Source organism: Brachycentrus maculatus, unplaced genomic scaffold (genome assembly GCF_059751285.1).
Source record: "Brachycentrus maculatus isolate JH-2025_06_01 unplaced genomic scaffold, ASM5975128v1 h1tg000007l, whole genome shotgun sequence".
In the NCBI taxonomy this organism is placed as follows: domain Eukaryota; kingdom Metazoa; phylum Arthropoda; class Insecta; order Trichoptera; family Brachycentridae; genus Brachycentrus; species Brachycentrus maculatus.
In genome coordinates, this window is record NW_028280762.1 from 1,543,455 (window position 1) to 1,566,030 (window position 22,576).

At 32.1% G+C, this 22,576-nt stretch overlaps 1 protein-coding gene across 4 annotated transcripts in view; it reads left to right on the forward strand.

The window, feature by feature from the left end:
• LOC148313611 (uncharacterized protein CG43867) overlaps positions 1-22,576 on the forward strand; it is a 481,259-nt gene that overhangs the window by 370,095 nt on the left and 88,588 nt on the right. The window contains exon 2 of one of the 4 annotated variants that reach the window (XM_088260095.1): positions 9,300-9,589. The exons of 2 other annotated variants lie outside the window; for them this stretch is intronic. In XM_088260095.1, the coding sequence (XP_088116221.1) occupies positions 9,497-9,589 (93 nt within the window). In that variant the 5' untranslated portion in view covers positions 9,300-9,496. Of the gene's footprint in view, positions 1-9,299; positions 9,590-22,576 lie in introns of those variants that run through there. One more of the 4 variants, XM_088260088.1, reaches the window with a different exon arrangement.

Sequence of the window (22,576 nt, forward strand, 5' to 3'; positions counted from 1 at the left end):
TTTAGTCCGCCTCCGTGGTGTAATGGTCAGCGTGTTTAGCTACCGTGCTGGAGGTCCTGGGTTCGATTCCCAGGGGGTGTGAAAATAAGTATTACTGATTTTACACTGTTATGTTTATTTAATATTACCCTGGACTGGTTCCTGAAGCGCAAGAGTGATCACCTTGCCTTCATGTAAGTAATTATCAAGAAAACACTGCGTCAATTCGATGAAGTGCCCTATGCACCACTGGGTGCGGATAAGGGTTAAAAGTATAAAGATTTATTTTTTTGTTAAAAAAAACACATAAAATTTATATTATGACAATTGTTTCGCCTAATTATGGCATTAATTATTATTTTTTTTATTATTTAAGTTTTTTTTACATTTGAGGTAGAATATTTTTAAACACAAAAAATATCTATGCTGTCAATATTTCCTCATACGTATGTTAACATCATCAAAGCAAAAAATTCACTTTGATAACAAAATATTAATATTAAACTAAAGGATAAATGCAATATTGACAACGTGTTTAAAATTGAAAATCATGTTTTAAGGCGTTTCCCAGTATAGAAAATAATTCGGCTAGGATCTTACAAAGATTTAAGTTTAAGAGTCCCTGCTAAATAAAAGCGTTCCCAACCCATCCATTGATGGCTGCAGTGAACTCGCACGTCACGAAATTTATGATATTTGTTTGAATTCCAAAAGTTTGAGTAGTGTGATTGTCAATCATGAGTAGAATGGTGAATTTTACACTTGTGTAAAGTGATCACTTAACCAGCTTATGACAAGTCGTAAGCCCTGTAAATTCCCAGACTTCATATTCTTTTCTATCTTCGTTAAGATGTCAAAATATATTTATTTATTTTTTCCACATAAGCAAAATACTAATAATACATACTTTATTTTATTTTGTTTATCGATCTGGCATTTTCTTTCTGGAATAACATGATTTAAATTTTGAGTATGTTGTCTTTTCAGAAGTGGTCTTATACAAGTATTTTATTTTCATATAATGTATCAAATATAAAAAGAAATACCATAAGACTTTTAATTTTTAATAATAATAATAATAAAACCCTTATCCGCACCCCAATGGTGCATAGGGCACTGCTTCATATAACGCAGTGTTATCTTGATCGTTTACATATGAAGGAAAGGTGATTAGCCCTCCGTTTTAGGTACCAGTCCAGGTTAATATTGAATAAATATTACAGTGAAAAAATCACTTATATTTATTTGACCCCCCCTGGGAATCGAACCCGGGATCTCCAGAACGGTAACCGAGCGTACTGACCATTACACTACGTAGCCGGACGTAATTAAATTTTTACATTAAATAAATTTGTCATGTGTCTAAAATTGTCTACATGTTAAATTTATCTATATTGTTTGTGATATAACTTATTTTTTATAACGAATCAGAAAACAACCATTACGTTAGTCGGGGTATTAACGAACAAAAGAAATTTACGCCAACGGGTTACTTATACCGTTCAAACTCTCCCTTAATAACAATCTCGTGATCGTCAGTGAAGGGTTAAACCATTCGGAATTCTATGGATTCGGTTGGAAATTAATTTAAAATTTCCCAAACGAGATCCCTGTTCTGTGCTATTCTCAGTGTACTTAAGATATCTGATAAGGGTCGTATAATGAAAGTCTCGGTGCTGAGTGAATCATTATTCAGATTACTCGAATATTCCATTCGCTAAATAGGCTTCATGTACCCCATCCCTCTTTTTATCTATTGATCAGATAAAAGCGAGATTCATACTTATTTTCCGGAATTTAACTTTTCAGAACTTTGATTTTTCTATGATTTCCTGATAACAATATTGGTGCAAATTCAATTGGGAAATTACTTTTGTAGATATTAAGATGACGAAAAACTTAATAACGAACTGTCACGTGGCTTCCCCGCAGGGATAGGCTTAGAAAGTAGAACGCCACACTAATCTATCTTCAATCTGAATAATTTATTATTTACATATCTTCTCTGATAACTAAACTGGTAGAAGGGGTATACACAGAGATGAAAACGCCAAACTATTCTGTCTTTACAAACAATCTTCGCCTATTCCACACTCATGCATCTTCTTAGCCATACCCGTCTTTTATTCCGACTTCTTACCTCTCCACTTTCAAGTGTATGAAATACATGATCATGCCAACTAATCCACGGTTTTTTCTGTTTCTATTTATTACCAAGCACATTCGTCTGATAAATTTGTTTGATATTCTTTCTTTACTCGTTTGATTCACATGCCCAAACTATCTCAACATAGCGTTCTTAATTTTATCCATAATTTATTATTTATTGATTCGGCATATACTTTGTGGAATGATGTGTTGATTTTTTTTAATTAAACACTTCAATATACCACTTAATTAGTTTTGTTATTATTCTGGTAAAAATTAAAACTAACGAACAAAAAATATTTAGGGGTATATTTAGGTTTATAAAAATATTGAAATGAAATACCTGGTTTGGCTACCTGAAAAACCTTTAAAAGATTCATATTTTCTCTTTTTTTAAGTTTGTTACTTAATTTCAGTAAAGGTACTGACTGTGTGAGCTCGCCGACCTATATTGCCTACGCGCGGTGCGTCGTGAAACATTTTCTTTCCGCGTTTTCTTTCGGGAAATGTGATTTTAATCGAAATTCTAATTTCCCTTATTCACGGTATTCGTTGCGGGCGATTCTATCTTAATTAAACGCTTCATTTCCATTTATATCTCGCTTCCTCTTCTGCTTCATAAATCTCTACCCCTTAACCGGCAGGACGCTTTGTACCTACTAAGGACGAATTACTCCTTTTTGGAACGAATGCCCAAATAATCATTTCTCAATATCTTAGCGATAAACTTACTAGCAGCTTACTGGAATTCAACTATGGTCCAAAAATATTCACTTTTTAGCGTCTTGCTTCATTAAGTCTAAAATTAAACTTTTAAAAATTCTCAATTTTAATGATTCGCTTGCAGACAGATCGTTAATAGATATTATAAGTATTTTTTTAACCGATTTGTAGTTCAAAGTGTAATCGACATTCTTTTATATATTTATTAAGAAGTGTTTTGATATGTTTCTTAAATGCGTCAATTACTTACGTATAAAATGATACAAAATTTATTTCACTGAAAATTATCAAATAAGCGCTATCGAGATTTTGAAATGCACATATCTAGTATTTTATATCTAGTACTTTCAAGTATTTTATATCTTATATTAAAAAAAAACAAATGAATACACAAATAGAGAAACAAAAAGTTTTAAACATAAAATAAAAATAAAATAACAAATAGCAATCACTGGTAAATACACGTCTCCTTCACACACTATCAGCGAGCAGAGTGAGAGAGGTGTTTTATGTGATATGGGGATAATTAACACAGTTAAGATGTAACTAAATCTTGATAAGTTATTTTCCCAAATATATTAGAATCTCTCCCTTATCCGTCATAATACTGTTGACCAATTCCTTCCGCCATCGCTATGATTCGACCCGAATCTTTCATGAAGTTGTCCGCCTACAGATTTCAGGATTTCCCGAGTTCAGTAAACTTCGCACGTCACGGCGTACTCTTTCAGCCACCCCGGTGAAGTTTTCCTAGTCAACTGTGATTGATTGGTTGATCCTTATTGCGAAAATTCAGAGCCTTCGGGATTTCCTGCAATCTCCTGCACCGTCGCGTGGCTCTAGTTTATTCAATTCAGGGAACGTTTCGAAAGCTCCTTACTTTATTTGATTAATAAACTCAAACTTTGCCATATTGACGTTTGTAGTACTCTATTTCGCCTGTGACGTAGTAGATAAATAATATTGTTTATATTTATTATTGATTTGTTTCGAACTTTGTATAACAGGATGTTTCAATTTGACACTCTTCAAAAATACATTTTTACAAAAATATACGTACCGTAGTGGCTTTTCTTTTTATAGATATAAAATTTATATATTTTAATAATCAAGTATGTTTTTTGTATGAGTATATGTATATACAACATTTTGAGTGTGTCCAAATACTTGTTCACAAAATCTGGATTATCTCCAATTATAGGAGTTATTTTCATATTATTTTTTAACATCTCATCAAAGATGAAGAAGAATATAAGTCAGCCCCGTAAATGCCCAGACTTCCATATTCTTCTTCGTCTTTGATGAGATGTTAAAAAATAGTATATGTATATGTGCTAGGATATCGATTACATCTTGAACTACAAATAGGTTAACAGATATCACTTGCTTTGGACCACTTTTTTAGTTTATTAATGTTAACACGAGAACCAAAAAATTTATACAATATTTTGAATGTGTCCAAATACTTGTTTACAAAATCTGGATTATCTCCAATTACAGGAGATATTTTCATATTATTTTTTGACATCTCATCAAAGATGAAGAAGGACTCCCATATTCTACTTCATCTTTTGAGATGTCAAAAAATAATTTTTAAAATTTTCGTCAATAAATGAAAATACAAACTTGTACAAAAGTAAAGTTCTTGAAATTCAGTTTGTTTTTCTTGAAACAATGCGTGTTTACATTAATTTTCTCTTAAATCGGTATTTTACATATGTTTTATAATTTTATTTAAATATTTATATGTATATTTATTCTTCGGTGGATAATTTTGTATTAGAATCGTTTAATTCATCGTGTAAGAGCTTATAAATGTATTACTATACCATCGACAAAAAAGCGTCCATTGTTATTTAGAAAACCTGAGATCTTTTTCAAAAACTTTCAACTGTTGAGAAGTGGCTCAAGATGCTTAAATTCCCAAGTATTTATTTCTTTTCCATTGTGCATTTCTCATTACTCGCCTCCCCTGCTCACGTTTCCCGCGCTTTTTGCCTTCCTTTTGCGTTTCCCCGGCGGTCTTTTTCTTTGCTTTCCCGCGCTTTTTGCGTCCAGTTCTGTTTTCCAAGATTTTTTCACGATCCGTCGGTTTTGTATCATAAGACGATACTCTCTCCGCTCGGATGCTAACCGAAGCGCAAAGCATTTTTTCTGTTTTTTTTTATGTTTTATTTTCTGTTTGTTTTTCAAAGTTGGAACGTCTGTAGTGGTCCAGAATATTCCATTTCAAATTAAAAATAAGGCGGACTGCTAATTCTTTTTTTACTGTAGTTTTTCATCTTTTCATTTTTGCGGCATCAAAACAGAAAAATTTGTATACAAATCATAATAGATTTTATGAAATAGTGGTATTAACCAAATGAAATTGAAATGAAAAATCGATAAATATTACTACCACGTTACTGCTGACTCATTTCATAAAATTAATAAACCACATTTATACCTGTAGTCTGATACTTTTAATTTAAAGTTTAGCGATTCGACAATCAACAATATCTCATGTGCCACCACACGATGTACAGTCTGCATTGCAGTCTACAATTTTTATCTTTTTAAGGAAAATATATTTGTGTTTATTATATACAGAAATTTATTAATTTTATATTTCTGTAGGCCTGAGTGACCTGTAATAAAAAATAGTTAATAGAATTTTAACCAAATCATTTTAAAACTTTGGGACCATGATCCATTTATCTGTATTATTAATATTGTTCTCTAGTTTCGGTCCAAGGGATAGGTTTGTATAAATCTCTGCATTTCTCATTAATATCATAAAGCCACTCACCACTCTAAATAATAGGGGTAGTTGGGCAAAAACGCTAATTCTTAAAAATAATGTACAAAAAAATACTGGATAATGGCTGAAATAAGTGACTGAATGAAGTCACACTCTGGATTCAGTTAATCCGTGAATAAGTGTAGCAGTCAGCAGTATCGCCTCTCGGGATAAGTGGATTATTTTCATTCCTAATTCAATCCCAGACTTGAAAGTTTTACGATGCAACTTTTCAAATTTAATTCGGAAACGGGGAGTTCTTTCAGCTCCCGAATTCTTCCCCGAGTCTCGGCGGATTGACAGTTACCGTAAGTAGGCCATGGAACTCCAGACAAACTCAATAAGTACCTACCTTACAACTTGTCGGGATTGTGTTGCGCTTGTGTGCGTGTGATATAGGAGGCGGTGGAACGATGACGACAATTTGTTTTCAGCTGTCGATTACGTTTAATCTGAGTTCCACCTAAATTTTATTCCACTTAAAGACTTAAACGCTTGTTTGTCGAAACAAATAGGAATAATTAACGAATTTAACGCCATACCCTCTTTTCTGGCGTTGGTGTCCTGTTAGAATTTGATACTTTGGCTGGACTACTTAATATTTTTTATATGCGTGTAGCATTCACCGTTCTACCCACGATTGAAACCGCGCTTTTTGAATTTCGAATGCTGTATATATGATTTTTTAACTGTAATATTTATTCAATATTACCCTGGACTGGTACCTGAAGCGGAGGGCTGATCACCTTTCCTTCGTGTGTAAACGATCAAGATAACACTGTGTTCATATGAAACAGTGCCCTATGCACCATTGGGGTGCGGATAAGGGTTTTATTATTATTATTATATATCCTACGACTAAAACCTTTTTTAATATGCCAGGGTAGCATCCATGGTTGGGTTGAGTAAGTTTTCAATTAGCAGCCTTTATGAAATGTTTGTATGATTCTTCCCGAATTATTTCATATACCAGGAGACACTTCTAAAACATGATTTCCAAATTTTATTTCTTTTTATTTTCTAATTATTTTTATTTACAATTTTGTGAGTATGTTTGATTACAGCTCATTGCTCTACCAGATTTTCCCAGTCATTTTACTGACATTCCTTAACTCATCGTGTCCTTAAACGTAGGATTTTTAATGTTATTTCAAATCCGTATTATTTGTTTTGACAGTAAACGTCGCTACACCTAAGGGTTACAGATTTAGATTAAAAAACATCTTTCAAAATCGCTATCAGTCTTCTGATTCCATTACTAATATTATTATTTTAACTCCGATTCAAATTCATTTACGTTACATAAAAAAGCCCTTATTTTCGCTCTTGAAAAATCCCTGGGATAATTTAATAGACGGAAATTTGATTAAATATGGAAGAGAGAGACTGTATTTGGTCTTGAACTACCCCCCTTCTGGGTGAAAACACTCCTCGACGGTATTTCCATAACCAGCGAACCCCCGCGGGTGGTTCATATCGTACAAACTTTATTATTAAAATTTCATTACCCATTATTATTCATGAAACATGAGACTATATAATATAAATATTGCTATCTTATAAGCAACTGCTAATGCCAGAGGCATGGTTATTACCGAGAATTATTTTATGAAATTTCATACAAGAAGCCTAGTTAAAATTTGTCATTTTAAGTCACATTTTTTTACATCAAGGTTTTTTTTCGAAGTTGTTTGTCGTCGATCTAAAGTTTTGGCTTTAGTGAATGCCTTAAAGCCCAGTATTTGTAATGTCGCAACTTAATTTTCTCTAAATCCAGGTAAAATTCTACGTAATTGTGTATTTTTAAATTTATTAAAATTTTTAATCAAAATTTAAAATACCGTTTTTGTATTGAAAAATTCTTTTTTCTTCGGAATAATTACATGGTTTTTGCAAAGGACAGAGTTTTTATGAGATAAGTAGTTTTAAAAATATTCTAAAAATATTTTTTCAATAAATATTCTTAAAAAAATATCCAATGTATATTATTTTTTTGAACATCGTGGACAGACATGTGACCTCTGTGGTGGTCTCCGGTGGAATGAATTATGTGTTAGCGAATATCCCCTTGTAAACAACTTTAAAATCATTTTATGTTTAAAATCAGTTTCAACGTGATTAGATACACACTCACATATAACAGGCGCCGTGGCGTAGTTGAGTAGATGCTCGACTTTGAAACTAGCGTCGTGTGTTCGATTCCCGCCAAATGCAAAATAAATTTAAGATAGATTAATTTATAAGATAGATTAATTGGTTCGGGAGTCTGTGATGCATTTCTCACATTTACCTTCCCTATCTTTACTTTCCTACCTGCAGACAAGCCTCTTAAAGCAGAGGCTTTGCGGGTTAATCCTTTTAAAAATTAACTAAAAATATACAGCAATATATATATAATTTGTAGTGCAAAAGATTTAGATATAGAAAATTCTCGGTGGGGTTGCTTTCGTAGCTCAGGTTTTTTGGTGTTCCGTCTTAGTACTTTTTTTCTTAGCACTTGAGATTTTTTTATTGAATTGGTCCTAATAGATACCAAGGGTTTCTATACCGGACCTCTGAATGTTTCCACGGCTATGCAAAAGATGATGGGTCGCGGACCCGACGATATAGCGTGCCGCGTGCGTTGTATCCACTCGCCGACACTTTTATGGTCCATCCCATCGCGGGACGCATATCGCATTTTTATATCCTTAACCACAATATCATTCCCGGGATTTTTTTACGATTCCAGCCGTTAAAAGCGCCTTTTATTGCCTAGGTGCGGCACTAATTCCCAGTTGTAGCTCTCTCCCCGTAAGCAGATTTTGTGCGCGCGTTCGTTCAACGTTTTAGTGCCGCTTTCGGTAATTTATATCGATATTATTACGGGGGCTGTAAAGATATATTTTTTATTTAATGACGATTATGCTGCCGTAACAACTCACCCCGAAATATTTGCGTGTTATAATACCGCTGCTGATGAAACCTTTTGTGTGGATTTTAATCTTTATTCATCGCTTATTTTTATTTGTATGTTTACTGCCCAAGTTATATTGTTTTACCTAAATTGTCTTAAATGAAAAAATACCAAAAATTATCGTTTTGGCACTGATATTTTTTCTTTTATTTTTTTTTTATCTTAAATTTCTTGAGATTTTTTTCACAAAATGAGTCTTATTTTTGAGGTGTATTAACAGTTACGGGGCTGACGACCATCAAAGACTGGTTTAAGTGAAATCATATGAAAAACTCCTATAATTCGTGATGATTCAGATTATTTGGAGATAATTCAGAAGTATTTGGACACACTCCAAAATATTGTAGGTTTTAAAAACATATTTTGTAACCTTATCAACGCTAAATTTCTCAAATATTTGCCTGGGAATCGAACCTGGGATCTCTAGCACAAGGCACTACATCGTTTTAACGCAGGGTTATGATGTTCGTTACTTACACGAAGGCAAGGAAATCAATCGTGCGTTTCAGATACCAATCCGGGGTAATTTTAAATAAATTTTGCAGTGAAAAATCATTTATATTTATTTTAACCCCGCCCCTTCTCAGGGAATCAAAACCAGGGCCTGCAGAATAGTAGCTAAACACACTAACCAATGCTTTTCACAAAATATATATTTTGCGACCTTTAATTAACTTTTTAATTCCATTCTTACGTTTTTCATTCTTAACCCAGTTTGGTGACAAACTTGTATCAGAATGTGTTCATCCCGAATAAAGTGCGTCTCACCGCCGAGCGGTGATTGACAGTAACTAGCCGGCGAGTACAGTGGGCCAGTGGGTGGGGCGAGTGCAGTGGGCCAGTTCGGCTGGCGAGTGGCCGGGAGACATCTGTCCGGAGGTGGGCAGATCTGGTGTTGTGTTTTGTGTTAAATGGTGCAGAGAACACAATCTTCTATGACAAACAACAATAACAACGGTAGTTCCGACATCGACATGGAGTCGCTGGAGGAAATGCTGCGCAAGGTAACACATTATTGATTTTTCTTCATCTTACAAGGTATCATCTTACACTTTACGAGGTAAAAATTTACATTTTACAAAGTTTTATATTGATTGTAATGTACAAGGTGAAATTTTACATTTTACGAGGTAAAATTTTACACTTAACGAACTATCATCTTATGCGTTTATTACAAGGTAAATTATTACATTTTACGAGGTAAAATTTAACACTTAACGAACTATCATCTTATGTGTTTATTACAAGGTAAATTATTACATTTTAGTATGTAAAAGTTTACGCTTTACAATGTTTCTTATATGTATATTAGGAGATAAAATTTTACGTTTTTCGTGGTAAAATTCTACACTTCACAAATAATCATCTTATATGTACATTTATTGCGAGGTATCGTTTTACATTTTACTAGTTAAAGTTTCTCATTTATTTCCTTAAAACATGCTTCTTACCTTATGTTTTTTATATGTTTTACCCTTTTATTGTTATATATTTTACATTTTTCTTTTATTTAATTTTTTTATTTGTGTTTCAGTCTCGTTAACCTTTATCTTAAAATGAGTAATGCAAATTAATTACTCATAGGAAATATTATATCCTGACTTATGTAATATGTTTTATAAGAAAGAAAGAAATAAGTTTGTGTTTCAATTTTTGTCTGTACATTTGAACTGAATTCCATCATAAATATATCGCTCACTCCTTTCAAGAACGTCACAAATCAAAAAACTTGATTTTTCAGGCAAACGTTTTTAATGTTTTAAAATATAAAACAATGTATTAAAAATAAATATCAAGCCACTTATTGAACTATTTACTGTGCAACAGATCTTTTTAGGTAAAATTTTGAGGCTTTTTCTCCATTTGAAAAATATTTAGTATATTTAATAAAATAATTAAATTATACATTTTCTTCAAAATGCAAAAACTACACTTTCTGCCCTGTAGCGGGTAAATATTAAGTTAAAAATATGCCTCTTTTGCTGGGATATAGCACATTTTCTGGGCATTTCGAAAACATGCACAGCTGAAAATTGTCGATTTTTTTTATTTATGACGTTCTTGAAAGGAGTGAGCGATATGGAAATTTAAAAAAAAATATTCGATGAAATATCTCACATTAACAAAGTTTACTGATTTAACATACTTATTTGCTAGCTTTTTTCATTTTTAATTTTTTGATATTTTGTATTCTGTTAAAATCAAATAATTGTATTTTGCATTGGCACTTTTAATCAATTTTATTTCTGATATCTATTGTATTCTTTCCGGTTTTTTGTTTGTTTTTACTTGTAATTATACTACATTGTGAAATGCAAAAAAAACAGGACTCAAAAAAAGCTGGATTTAATTACGCCAGAACCTTCATCAGTAGCGAAACTTCCCATCCCCATATTAATTCCATCCCCCATCTTGCCGTGAGTAGCAAAAAATCTGCGCTCCTCCATAACTCCTCAGAATTTACTTACTGAACTAAGGTGGTTTCCCTCTGATTGTTTTTGTAAACTCGACTACGAAATGTTCCAACATTTATCTTCATACTACTTCTTCATTCTAGTTTCTTCTCAGACCATACTTCCTCTGATAGTTTAAAGCTTCGCTTCCCTTGTTATATCTTGATTTTCTTTCCCAACTGAAAAAATAACTTTTTTTTTATCTTAAAACCATTTTCTATCTTATCACAACTCAATTATAGCTTCCACCGGATTCAAAGCAAACAACTTTGTTTAATTAATATTAATTAGTACTTATCACTCGTAATTGGAAAAAGGAGTAGAGAAAGACCGAGAAAAACATGTCACGACCAGGTATGCCAAATACTTGAGAGTGGTCAGGTTGTGGTTGTGTGAGGAGATGCATGAACGTGGAAGAGGCGAAGAATTTTTGCAAAGACAGAGTTTTGTGGCGTTCTATTATCTCTGCCTACCCCTGCGGGGAAGTGGCGTGATGGTTAGTTAGTTAGTTAGTTAGTTACTAATTACTCTCGAATAAGAAACTGTTTGATTCAAAAGTACCTACTCGACGTCATAATTAAGTGATTTTACGTTTTACTAAACTAAACTATCTAACCATCAATCTGATTGCCCGCAGTGTAGGCAGAAAGAATAAAACGCCGCACCAATCTGATCACCAAGTGATTTTATTACAACAAAAAGAAAATTTCAATGCTAAATCGCACTTTACCCTTTGGACGAGTAAATCGACTAAAGTCGTCCCAATTCTTTCTCCTTTGGACGCTTTAATTGATTTTAGTACATGGCTTGTAAAAGCCATGTACTAAAGTTAACAAATAACGAAATAAAGGAATTTTATCGAATATTTTTATGTATAGGGAAAATTTACATTTTTTAAATAAACTTTTATTTTTTGCTTAACGCGTTCAAAGTGTTTAACTATTGAGGCATATAAATTCATGTAACCAGTGAAATAAGTAGAAAAAAATAAATATTATTTTTTGACATCTCATCAAAGATGAAGAAGAATATGGAAGTCTGGGCATTTACGGGGCTGACGACCGTCAAATGCTGGTTCAAGTGATCACCAATTCTACCCATTATTGAATTTGAATAGTGTGGTTGTCAATAATGGGTAGAATTGGTGAATGTTACACGTGTGTCAAGTGATCACTTAAACCAGCCTTTGACGGTCGTCAGCCCCGTAAATGCCCAGACTTCCATATTCTCCTTCATCTTTGATGAGATGTCAAAAAAGAATATGAAAATAACTCCTGTAATTGGAGATAATCCAGATTTTGTGAACAAGTATTGGGACACACTCAAAATGTTGTGAAAAAAAAATAAAAATAAAAATTAATTTTGTTTAATTTTTCCATTGTTTCAGGTAAAAATGGGAACATCACTACTCAATACTAATAGTTCTTTAAGCTATTCTTCTGTTTTGGTAAGTAACATCTATTGTTACCTTCAATCTCCATAAAATATCAATAATTGCTTGTGCATTGTGACAATAGTAAAATTTGATTGATTGTTGATTCGGGAATATCCATGAATGATCATTTTAAATTGTCAAACCATTTAAAAAATTGCATATTTTACAAGTCTTGCAAATTTTTAATCAAACAAATGAAAGATCTTTGACTTTTCTGTGGTTCTCCATATATTAATCTCAGTCACTTGATTTAGTGTATATCGTCATATATTGCATTTTATATTATGAAAAAAAAACATTGTTTTTTAAGTATCAAATAGTTTGTATGTATTTTAAAACCGCAGTTACAAAATATTTCACAGACTGTTTCATACTGATGTATTATTTATAATGTGTTGATGTATTATTTATAATTTTGTTTGGCTCTTCACTATACAGGATTTTTATTGGGTTTTGAATAACGAAATCGTTGAAATTTTTGTAAATGAATTAGACTTCTGATATAAACACACGCTTTCAAATTTTCTCCAATCGTAACCTTACGATTTTTTTATGTTAAAAGAAAATATATATTTTTTTTATCTGAAAAAATATTTTGATTTTTTACTATTTTTGTAAGCTTAAGCGGCCCGTTATTGAAAATAGGTTTCATTTTGTGAAAGAGTGGGTTAGAACCCAGAAACTTTGACTCGGAGTCTATGATACTAACCACAACAACTACATCGGCCTTGCATTCTATCTTTATTACACCATTTGAAACTAATACAATAATCTGACTTTTTTTTAATATTGAGTCCAAAGGTGGTATAAAGCTCTTTTTGCAGTTCTAGAAGTTAATCCGGTTTTTTTATAAAAAGTGACAAATATTTAAATACAAACGCGCTGTTACACCCTTGCAGGATGTATGTACCTAACTAGTCGTAGGTAGTGACACCCTCAGCCCTCAGTAATGTTTATCTACAAAGGGATGGAATGTTTACTTGGCGTGTTAACACACGTTTGTAACTTGCAGAGGTAAAAAAAAATATAACACGAGACCGGGTAAAATTGCCGTTACGGATTCTCCCTCCATTCGCCGGTTTTTTTCCCTTTCCCCTGCAAACCGTAGAGGTATTAATGAATAAAAATGGTCGACCAGTGAACGGTCCCTACAGATCGGTAATCGCGTTATGGCTTTAGTGGAGAGAGACGTTTTTGTGGGAATTTTCCACTTCGTTATAAGAATTAAGTGAAGTACTCAAAGCACATGAGAATCCGAGGTGTAAATATCATACCTTTCAGCGGGAACTACACACGTTTATAACGAAGAATTTTGTGAACTTCATCTTTTCATCATAATATTTGTTGCGAACTTGGTGACTTAAGACCATAGGTTCTCAAGCTTTTTCAACTCGTAAACCCTTTTCCTGCTAATATTAAATTTCCGTATTCTGATCAACGTCAAATGTGTGCTGATATAGTGCTGTTCACCTTGATGAATCAAACACGACTGTGCAAAGTTTTTGGTACAGAACTGGAGAGCTGTTTTTTACCAATGACACAGACCACCTGTAGGTCAAAATTGACCCTGGGAGGTTCCATATAGACCACTATAGGTCAAAAGCAATTCTTAGGGGTCTATATAGACCACTTTGGAACTATGCTTTAGATGGAATATATTTCATGATTTTTAGTCTGTATTTCATGATTTTGCGTCTGTCGTGTCTTTATTTCATTCTTAAATTTAATGATCGAATATTTGTTAAAGGTGTCTCAACCGAGAATCATATATGTTATTATTTTCGATGAAAGATGAAAGTCTTAGCATTCTTGAGCTTACGACCTGACTTTTGGCTTTCTATAGTGATGTCTTTATATACTTGTGTAACGTTCACCATTCTGCCCATTATTGGACATTCCTTTCGCATAGATTTCGAAAATTGTATGTATCCACTGTTATATAATTCATTTTCGTCTTTTGATTGTTGTTTAAAAATATGAGACATTTTTTGTGATTTGTACCCTGTAACGTGGTGTAGGTATTTGTATGTTTTCATTTTAAAATAAAAATGTAACGTAAGTTTTCAATTTGATTGATGAGAGAACCATCAAGAAAACCGTACACAATTATTCAGTTGGCATATCGCTGCCTCAATATAAACATTTTTTTCTTTTTTCCTTTAATTTCCATTGGCATATATTTTACTTGTTACGCCATTTATCAATGCTACTGTTAGTCGGTGACGGCAATTTGCCTCCGTCAGTCAATACTGTGGAATGTACGATATTCTGATACTGTGATACAGCACGCGACACGCTCTTAGGCTAACTTCACACGACACCGAACCGCACGACAGAACTGCACGTTGACATTTTTCGTCGGCTGGATGGTTGTGCTTTCCAAACGATAAACATCTGATATTGATCCTTTCCATGTCTTTGAAGTTGTTTTCTGGAACCAAACTCCTCTACTCTTTTAACCTAGTCACGGCTGACAAAAATACTTTACTGATTATTTTTTTTAAATTAACACTTGGATATTATCACTTATTGAAAATATCGTAAGCTACAAGTGTTTGATGAAAAAATGAATAAATGAGTTTTTTTGTTATTACTTCTTTGTGAAAACATCTGTGGTATTCGAAACTTGTCGTGTATATTAAAATAAATTATCCAATATTTTATTTATTGTTTCGGCATTAACTTTGTGGTAAGACATGTTACAATGATTAAAGAAAAGTCTTCGTTTTTTACCACTTGAGTAAAAACATGTATTTTTAGATGGTTTAGGTACGTTGATGACATTTTTTGTATTTTTATTGGGACTGATAGACAACTAGATTCATTCCTTACCCACATCAACACATTACATAATAATATTAAATTTACTATGGAAAAAAAATGACGATAATACCCTAAATTTTCTTGATTTATCGATTAAAGTTATAAGTAATAAATTAGATTTTAGTATATATCGTAAACCAACACACACTGACACAGTCATTCCAGCTGATTCCATTCATCCCATTTCACATAAAATGGCCAGTTTCCATTCATTATTAATATCCCCCTCAGTAACTCAAATTATAATCGGGAATTAAACACAATTAAACTAATACCAAAAAACAACGGGTATAATAGCGCGCTAATAGATAAAATGTTAAAAAATAAAATTAAAAATAATTTCACCAAAAAATACATATATTCAGCTCCTAATAATAATTCAATCAAAAATAAATCTTGGCGAAAATTTTTATATACGGGTTCAATAACTAAAAATATTTCGAAAATCTTACCCTCCCTTATCCAACCTGCATATTATACAAATAATAATTTACATAAAATCCTCGATAACTCAAAATCTAAAATTGATTTATTACAAAAAAGTGGTGTTTATGAAATTTCGTGTGGAGATTGTGATAAAAAATATATTGGCCAAACTGCGAGAAATTTAAAGATTAGAATTAAAGAACATCATAGCGGTCTTGTTAGTAATTATTTTTCGGAATTTGCAAATCACATAATAGATACTAATCACTCATTTCACTCACATAAATTAAAATTATTACACCTTGTTCCATATAAAGGCCAAATTATGAATTATCTTGAAAATTTAGAAATCCAAAAAAACCTGAATTCTAATAATAATTTATTAAATAATATATTGTTTCAAAATTCTTTACCATTGCTTTCCATTTTCCCTTTGTTTTCAAACTTCGTCCCTTGACTAACCCCTTCCCCTTACTTTCCCCTCTCCTTATTTATAGAACAATTTTATATTTTATATTTTAGTTATCATACAGACCTGAATGATGGAAGTTTAACTTCTGAAACATGTAGTCTATAATAAAACTCAAGTCGTAAAAAACGAAGTGTTTTCTTTAATCATTGTAAATTATCCAATTATATACGTGTAAATATAGATTATCACATTATCGTACCAATCCTATTAATATCCTAAATAGTAGCTGACCAGTCGAAACTAATCAGGGTCGAAAAAGCCCAACAAAAAAGAAGAAGCTGACCAGTGTGTGAATATTCACAATCGTTTTTTTTAAATCGAATACGGATTAAAGTCCACTATAAATCCCCGTGTGAACTTAGCCTTAGTCCTGTATCGCGTGAATTGCCACGGTTTCACTAACATTAATATCATATTTATGATAATAGTCCTGCGGGAACATTCGTACATTGTACATTCGTCCTGTCGGGAAACAATGCGTGCTGTCGTGTTTGCCCACTGCTGCTTATATTATATTTATTATATCGAATGCAATATCGATCCGAATCCACCACATTTTCTACTTTTAAATCAGCAGTATTTTTAATTTTATCTCAATACCGTCTAAAAAAATTAGGGAAATTGAGTAAGCCATTGTTTCAGAATCACTTTTTCGTGTGAAAAAGTACCATAATAAACTGAATAATATTTTATTCATATCAGTATTCTTTAAAATTAACCTGAATAATTATCAAATAAAGCTTTTCTCATTCCAACATAGATGTCTCTTCTTAACTCATAAATACTGGGTCACAAATTTGATCGATATATGTAGAAATTCCAACAAAAAAAGAGAAGTGTGGTTGTCAATTATGGGTATAATTGGTGAATGTTACAAGTGTATAAAGTGATCACTTAACTAACCCTATGACGGTCATTAGCCCTTTAATTGCCAGACTTTCATATTTTTATTCATCTATATTGAGATTTTAAAAAAAATATTAAAAAATAATTCGTAAGTGGAGATTATCCAGATTTGTGAACAAGTATTTGGACACATTAAAAATGTTGTAAATTAAAATTATGTTTGAAATCGTTATATTTTCTTAATTGTTTTTTTTAAATTAACTTTTTTTCTTTAAACGAAGAGAGTGCTATATTGATAATAGCGCTCAAATATGTAAAAAATCAATTTTATTCATATAATGCATAATACCATATTTATATATTTACTGTACCTAGTGAGGACATACACTGTCTTATATGTTTGCTTATCGTTTTAATTTACTCTACCTAATCGAACAAATGTCTAATCGGCGGGTATGTATGAAGAGATGCATAAATGTGGAAGAGGCGAAGATTGTTTGTAAAGACAAATTGGTGTGGGGTTCTTTTCTCTCTGCCTACCCTTGCGGCATGATAGTTTGTTAGATGGTTAGTTTTGAAACATTGAAACAAATATGTATCAACGTTTTCAAATTTAATGTTCACCGCAAGCGGAATGTTAATATCGAAATATTTTATAATTTTAACTTAAATCTATCAATTTGCAATGTTACTTTTGTAAAACAGCTTGTACGATTTTCCCTTTCAGTCGACAATATTTACCTTTTAACTGAAATAAAAAATTCAGCGCTTTTTTCGGGGGCTTTGACCAAACGGATAATAGTGTTACGGGCGCATATGGCGATAAATGAGTTTTCTTCAGAAAACGCGGCGACAAAGCCTTCAGTGTATTGTGCCCAGTGCCTACCTAGCACCTACCTAACACCACCCACCCTTACGTGTGAAAGTCTAGCTGTCTTCCTGCTTCCTATGACCTCCGCCGGTGTTCCTCCCTTCCTTACGAAAATCTTAGATAATGTTCTAGCAGTTGTGTGGCATATTGTATCAACTTTTTCTGACAAAAACGATCATGAAATAAATTTATAATAATGGTAAAATCGCAATTGTCCGTGATTAACTTATTTTTTTAAATATTCATTTTCAAACCCTTATCCGCACCCCAATGGTGCATAGGGCACTGCATCATATAAACGCAGTGTTATCTTGATCGTTAACACATGAAGGAAAGGTGATCAGCTCTTCGCTTCAGGTACCAGTCCAGGGTAATATGGAATAAATATTAGAGTTAAAAAATCACTTTTTTTTAAATATAGTGAGTTAAATGCAACCTTTACATATCACACAAATATCGCAAGTGTAAAGGCAAAGGGGTATATCTGTCTCAGACCAAATTTTACAGTAGAGCAAAAACAAACTTGTGAAATTAAATAACTCATTTGTTTTATGTACCTATTTTTAAACTTACATATCTTAATAAAACTCAATAAGTATTGCAACTACAGCTATATCCTTTAACCAGATTATGGAATACACTATTTTAGACATTTTGTGGAACAAACTTAGAAAATGTAAATATTGACAGATAAACCCCTTTGCTATTACACTACCAATATATGGTAACAGTTCATATTTATTTGATAACAATTTCATATAAAAACAATAATTACATGCATTCTTCTTCTGACTCTTAACTGCACCAAAATGGTGCATAGGGCACTGCATTAAAACAACACGGTGATGATTCAATCACAATTTTACAAAGACAGTGCTGATCATTCCACCACTCCGGATTCATGAATATAGGAGAGGTATATTTTTTATGGGGTGCAGGCGATGTAAGTGAAGAAGCTCGTACTTTAAAACATTAATGCTAAATTGTTAATAAAACAAAAAAAGCAAATAGCAGTAACCAAGGCACTCATGGTTGCATAACCATACTTATACTAGTTATGCATTGCTCATATGTAACTACATATAGGATATAATTGTAACTACATAATTAATTATCACGCCGCTTCCGAGAGAATAGAACGCCAAACCGATCTGTCTTTACAAGCAATATATGAGATGTCAATATAAAATCCCTAAGTGGATGAACCCAGATTTGTGAGCAATGATTGAACACATCCAAAATATTTATTTTTTATATTTCAAAACATATTACATACAAAAGTCATGTATCTAATATAATATTCCCGATGAGTAATTTCTTTTTCTCTTTTTGGGAAAATATTGTGTTTAAAGTTAAGTATGAAACTATTTTGAATCACTTCAACGATAATATTTGGTAAAACGTGATAAAGAGTAAATAATTAAAGAAAAGGTGTAAAATAAGAAGCAAAAAATAATCGTGAAAATAAGGATAAAAAATAAGAATATTATCATAAATAAAAGGAAATCACTAACATAATAAAACAATAATTTATATCATTTCTGACATCTCATCAAAAATGAAGAAGAATATGGAAGTCTGGGCATTTGGTTTACGTGATCACTTTACACACGTGTAACATTCACCAATTCTACCCATTATTGACAACCACACTACTCAGATTCTTGAAAGTTCTATATATATGAACCAATTTCGAAACGTTGTTCTTGAATCACTAGAACATCACTAACATCTATTAGTGAGATGAAAAGAAACGTCATATATAAACGCAGCCCCGTAAATGCCCAGACTTCCATATTCTTCTTCATCTTTGATGAGATGTCAAAAATTATATGAAAAATTACTCCTATAATTGGAGATAACCCAGATTTGTGAATAAGTATTTGAACACACTCAAAATGTTGTAAATAATTTATATGAATGCAACCAAAATTGTTGAAATCAAAATTGGATAATACAAAAAAAAAAATTCTCTTCTATATCGAAGATGTCGTTAGGTGGGGAAGGCAACGTAGGAGACAATGGTATACGCATGTGAGGAGAATGAAACCATCCAGACTCCCCCACATCGCACTGTACGGCCACCCCATGGTAGACGACTCCCGGCAGACCACCAAAGAGATGGGTCGATATCTGGGAATCGACATCGCAGGAGGCTAATCCCTCTTAAAAACAGGCCACAAGGCCTACAACAAGATGAAGAAGAAGAAGAAAAGAAGCTTCTATATCATTGTCAATTGAACCTTTCAATGGATGAGTTTGAGTATGGTTTTATTTGAATAATATCTTTAAAAAAATATACAAAAATATTTGACCTTTTTGTTGTACTATATACCTACTTGACCTAACCTTTACGTGACATTAACCTATCCCAATGTTAACCTCGTTTTGTATCCCTTAATTTGATATACGAATAGATCGGCATTTTCGAAAAAGCTTTCCCATATCTAGATTTACGATTCGTGTTGTACATACATGTATTGTAAGAATGGTTCCAGATTCACCCATATGTTATTTAAATTATCGTACAAAAATCCATTTCTGTTATAAAATCATATGAAATCGTACTCAAACCCCTTATTTTAAGTAATATCCAATTATTATTATAATACACTACTTAAATTTATTCAACTAACATCCATTTCGTCAGAAATGTATCAAATCATCATTTCTATCAAATCATGGTATGCACATATTTTTTCCTAGCCTCCCACCAGTCTGATGATGTCGATAACGACGAAACCCGGTCAGTGGTCAAATAAAATAAATGTGAAAAAATACTTTATACTTTTATTTCACATTTATTTGAATAATATATGTTGCCTTTTTTTATTTCATTACTGTATTGTAATCCGCGGTAGATTTTTTCACGAACGTATTTTTAGGAAAGAATTCAATTATGTAATCAATTTATTTCTTATCTTATTTTAATTTATTTTTTCAACAGCAACCTTTCACTTTGTTTCATTAAGTTTATTTAAAAAATGTTATTAATAAAAATCTATATGAATTGATTTCCAACACAACATTTTGAGCGTGTCCAAATACTAGTTCACAAATCTGGTTTTCTCCACTTTGGAGTTTTTTTTTATTTTTGACATCTTAACATTGATGATTTTCATATGTGTTGAAATGTCATAATGATTCTTAACATGTCATTTTTTTATTTGTGTAAATCAGAATTCATCGAACATTTTTAATTTGTTGCCGAAGAATGTTAGAGGTCAAAATAAAATATGGAACAAAGGCAAAATAAAGGAATGGGTAAATGATCAAGAGTCAATATTATGAAAATTGTGAAATGTTTATGTTCTTAATTTTTTTCTTTTTTTGTGTCTATATTAGGTTAAAATCGTTAAAAACAATAAAAAATGTATTAAAAAAGAACTCCACCGACAAGACACACAAGATGGCTTGGTGGGTTTCTGCAACAAAAAAAGCTCTAAATATGTATAAATTGTGATTTAAATAAATGTATACAAATAAAAAAAAAATTAAAAATCCGACGCGAAAGTAATTTTATTTTAAGTTTTTATACAAGTATATAAATCACAGTCACCCTATATGCGGCACTTTCTTGCTTCGCGTCACCTTTGTCCCGGCAAAAGCGTCCATATGGAAGCTCTTTGTAAGGCCTCTTGTTCGCTCCCTTCCGGCAATTTGGGAGGCGTTGGTCGCATCCATTCGCTTTTCACGGCGAATTTCTTTCCCGTTCCTTTTCGTCAAAAGCTGCCTCCGAAAGCGCGCTGATCCAATAACGCTAGACTCAAAGGAATTATTGAATGCCAACGAGTGCCGGCTCTCGTATGCAGCTCTGGGAAGTGCTATTCAGCGACCCACTGCATCCATACCTGTGGTAGTCGTACAACTCAATCAAATATCCGTTTTATCCCGAATAAAAAATAAACGTTTTTTTCTCACGCCGAATTGACAGAGTGTTTGACCAAACTTATTAGCTTATTTATTGATTCGGCATTGACTTTGTGGAACGACATGTTGATTATATTATTAAAATTTAACACTTGAATATACCAATTTAATGTGTATTTTTTTTATATATACGACTACTTTCGAAAACTTTTAGATGTTTTCATCTTCTGGTACAAATTAAAACAGTTTTAATTTGTACCAGAAGATGAAAACATCTGTAAGTTTTCGAAACTAGTCGTATATATTAAAATAAAACTCATTAAAGTGGTATATTCAAGTGTTTAATTTTAATAAAATAAACTTATTAGCCATAGAGCTAAATATGCACATTACATCATTTTTTAATTTATTTATTATTTAATGATACTTGGTAAATACCATTTTTTCTTAAAATCTATTGTGGCACATGTTTCGATGTATTCAAATTTTAATTAAGCGCTTGACCTAGAATACTGATCGGCAAACTTATTAGCCAAATATGCACTTTTTTAAATATATAATGGCGTTGGAAATAAAATATATTACTTTTGCCAATGTCAAGTTAATTAAATAACATCACTTAATTATTTAATATGATAGACTTACTATTAAATTATAAATGAATTCCGTTCAATTAAAAAAAAAATACTTAAAGTTTGTAGATAATTGGGTTTATTTTAGGTTTTACTTCGTGAACAGCATTTTGAGTGTGTCCAATTACTTGTTCACAAAATCTGGATTATCTCCAATTACAGG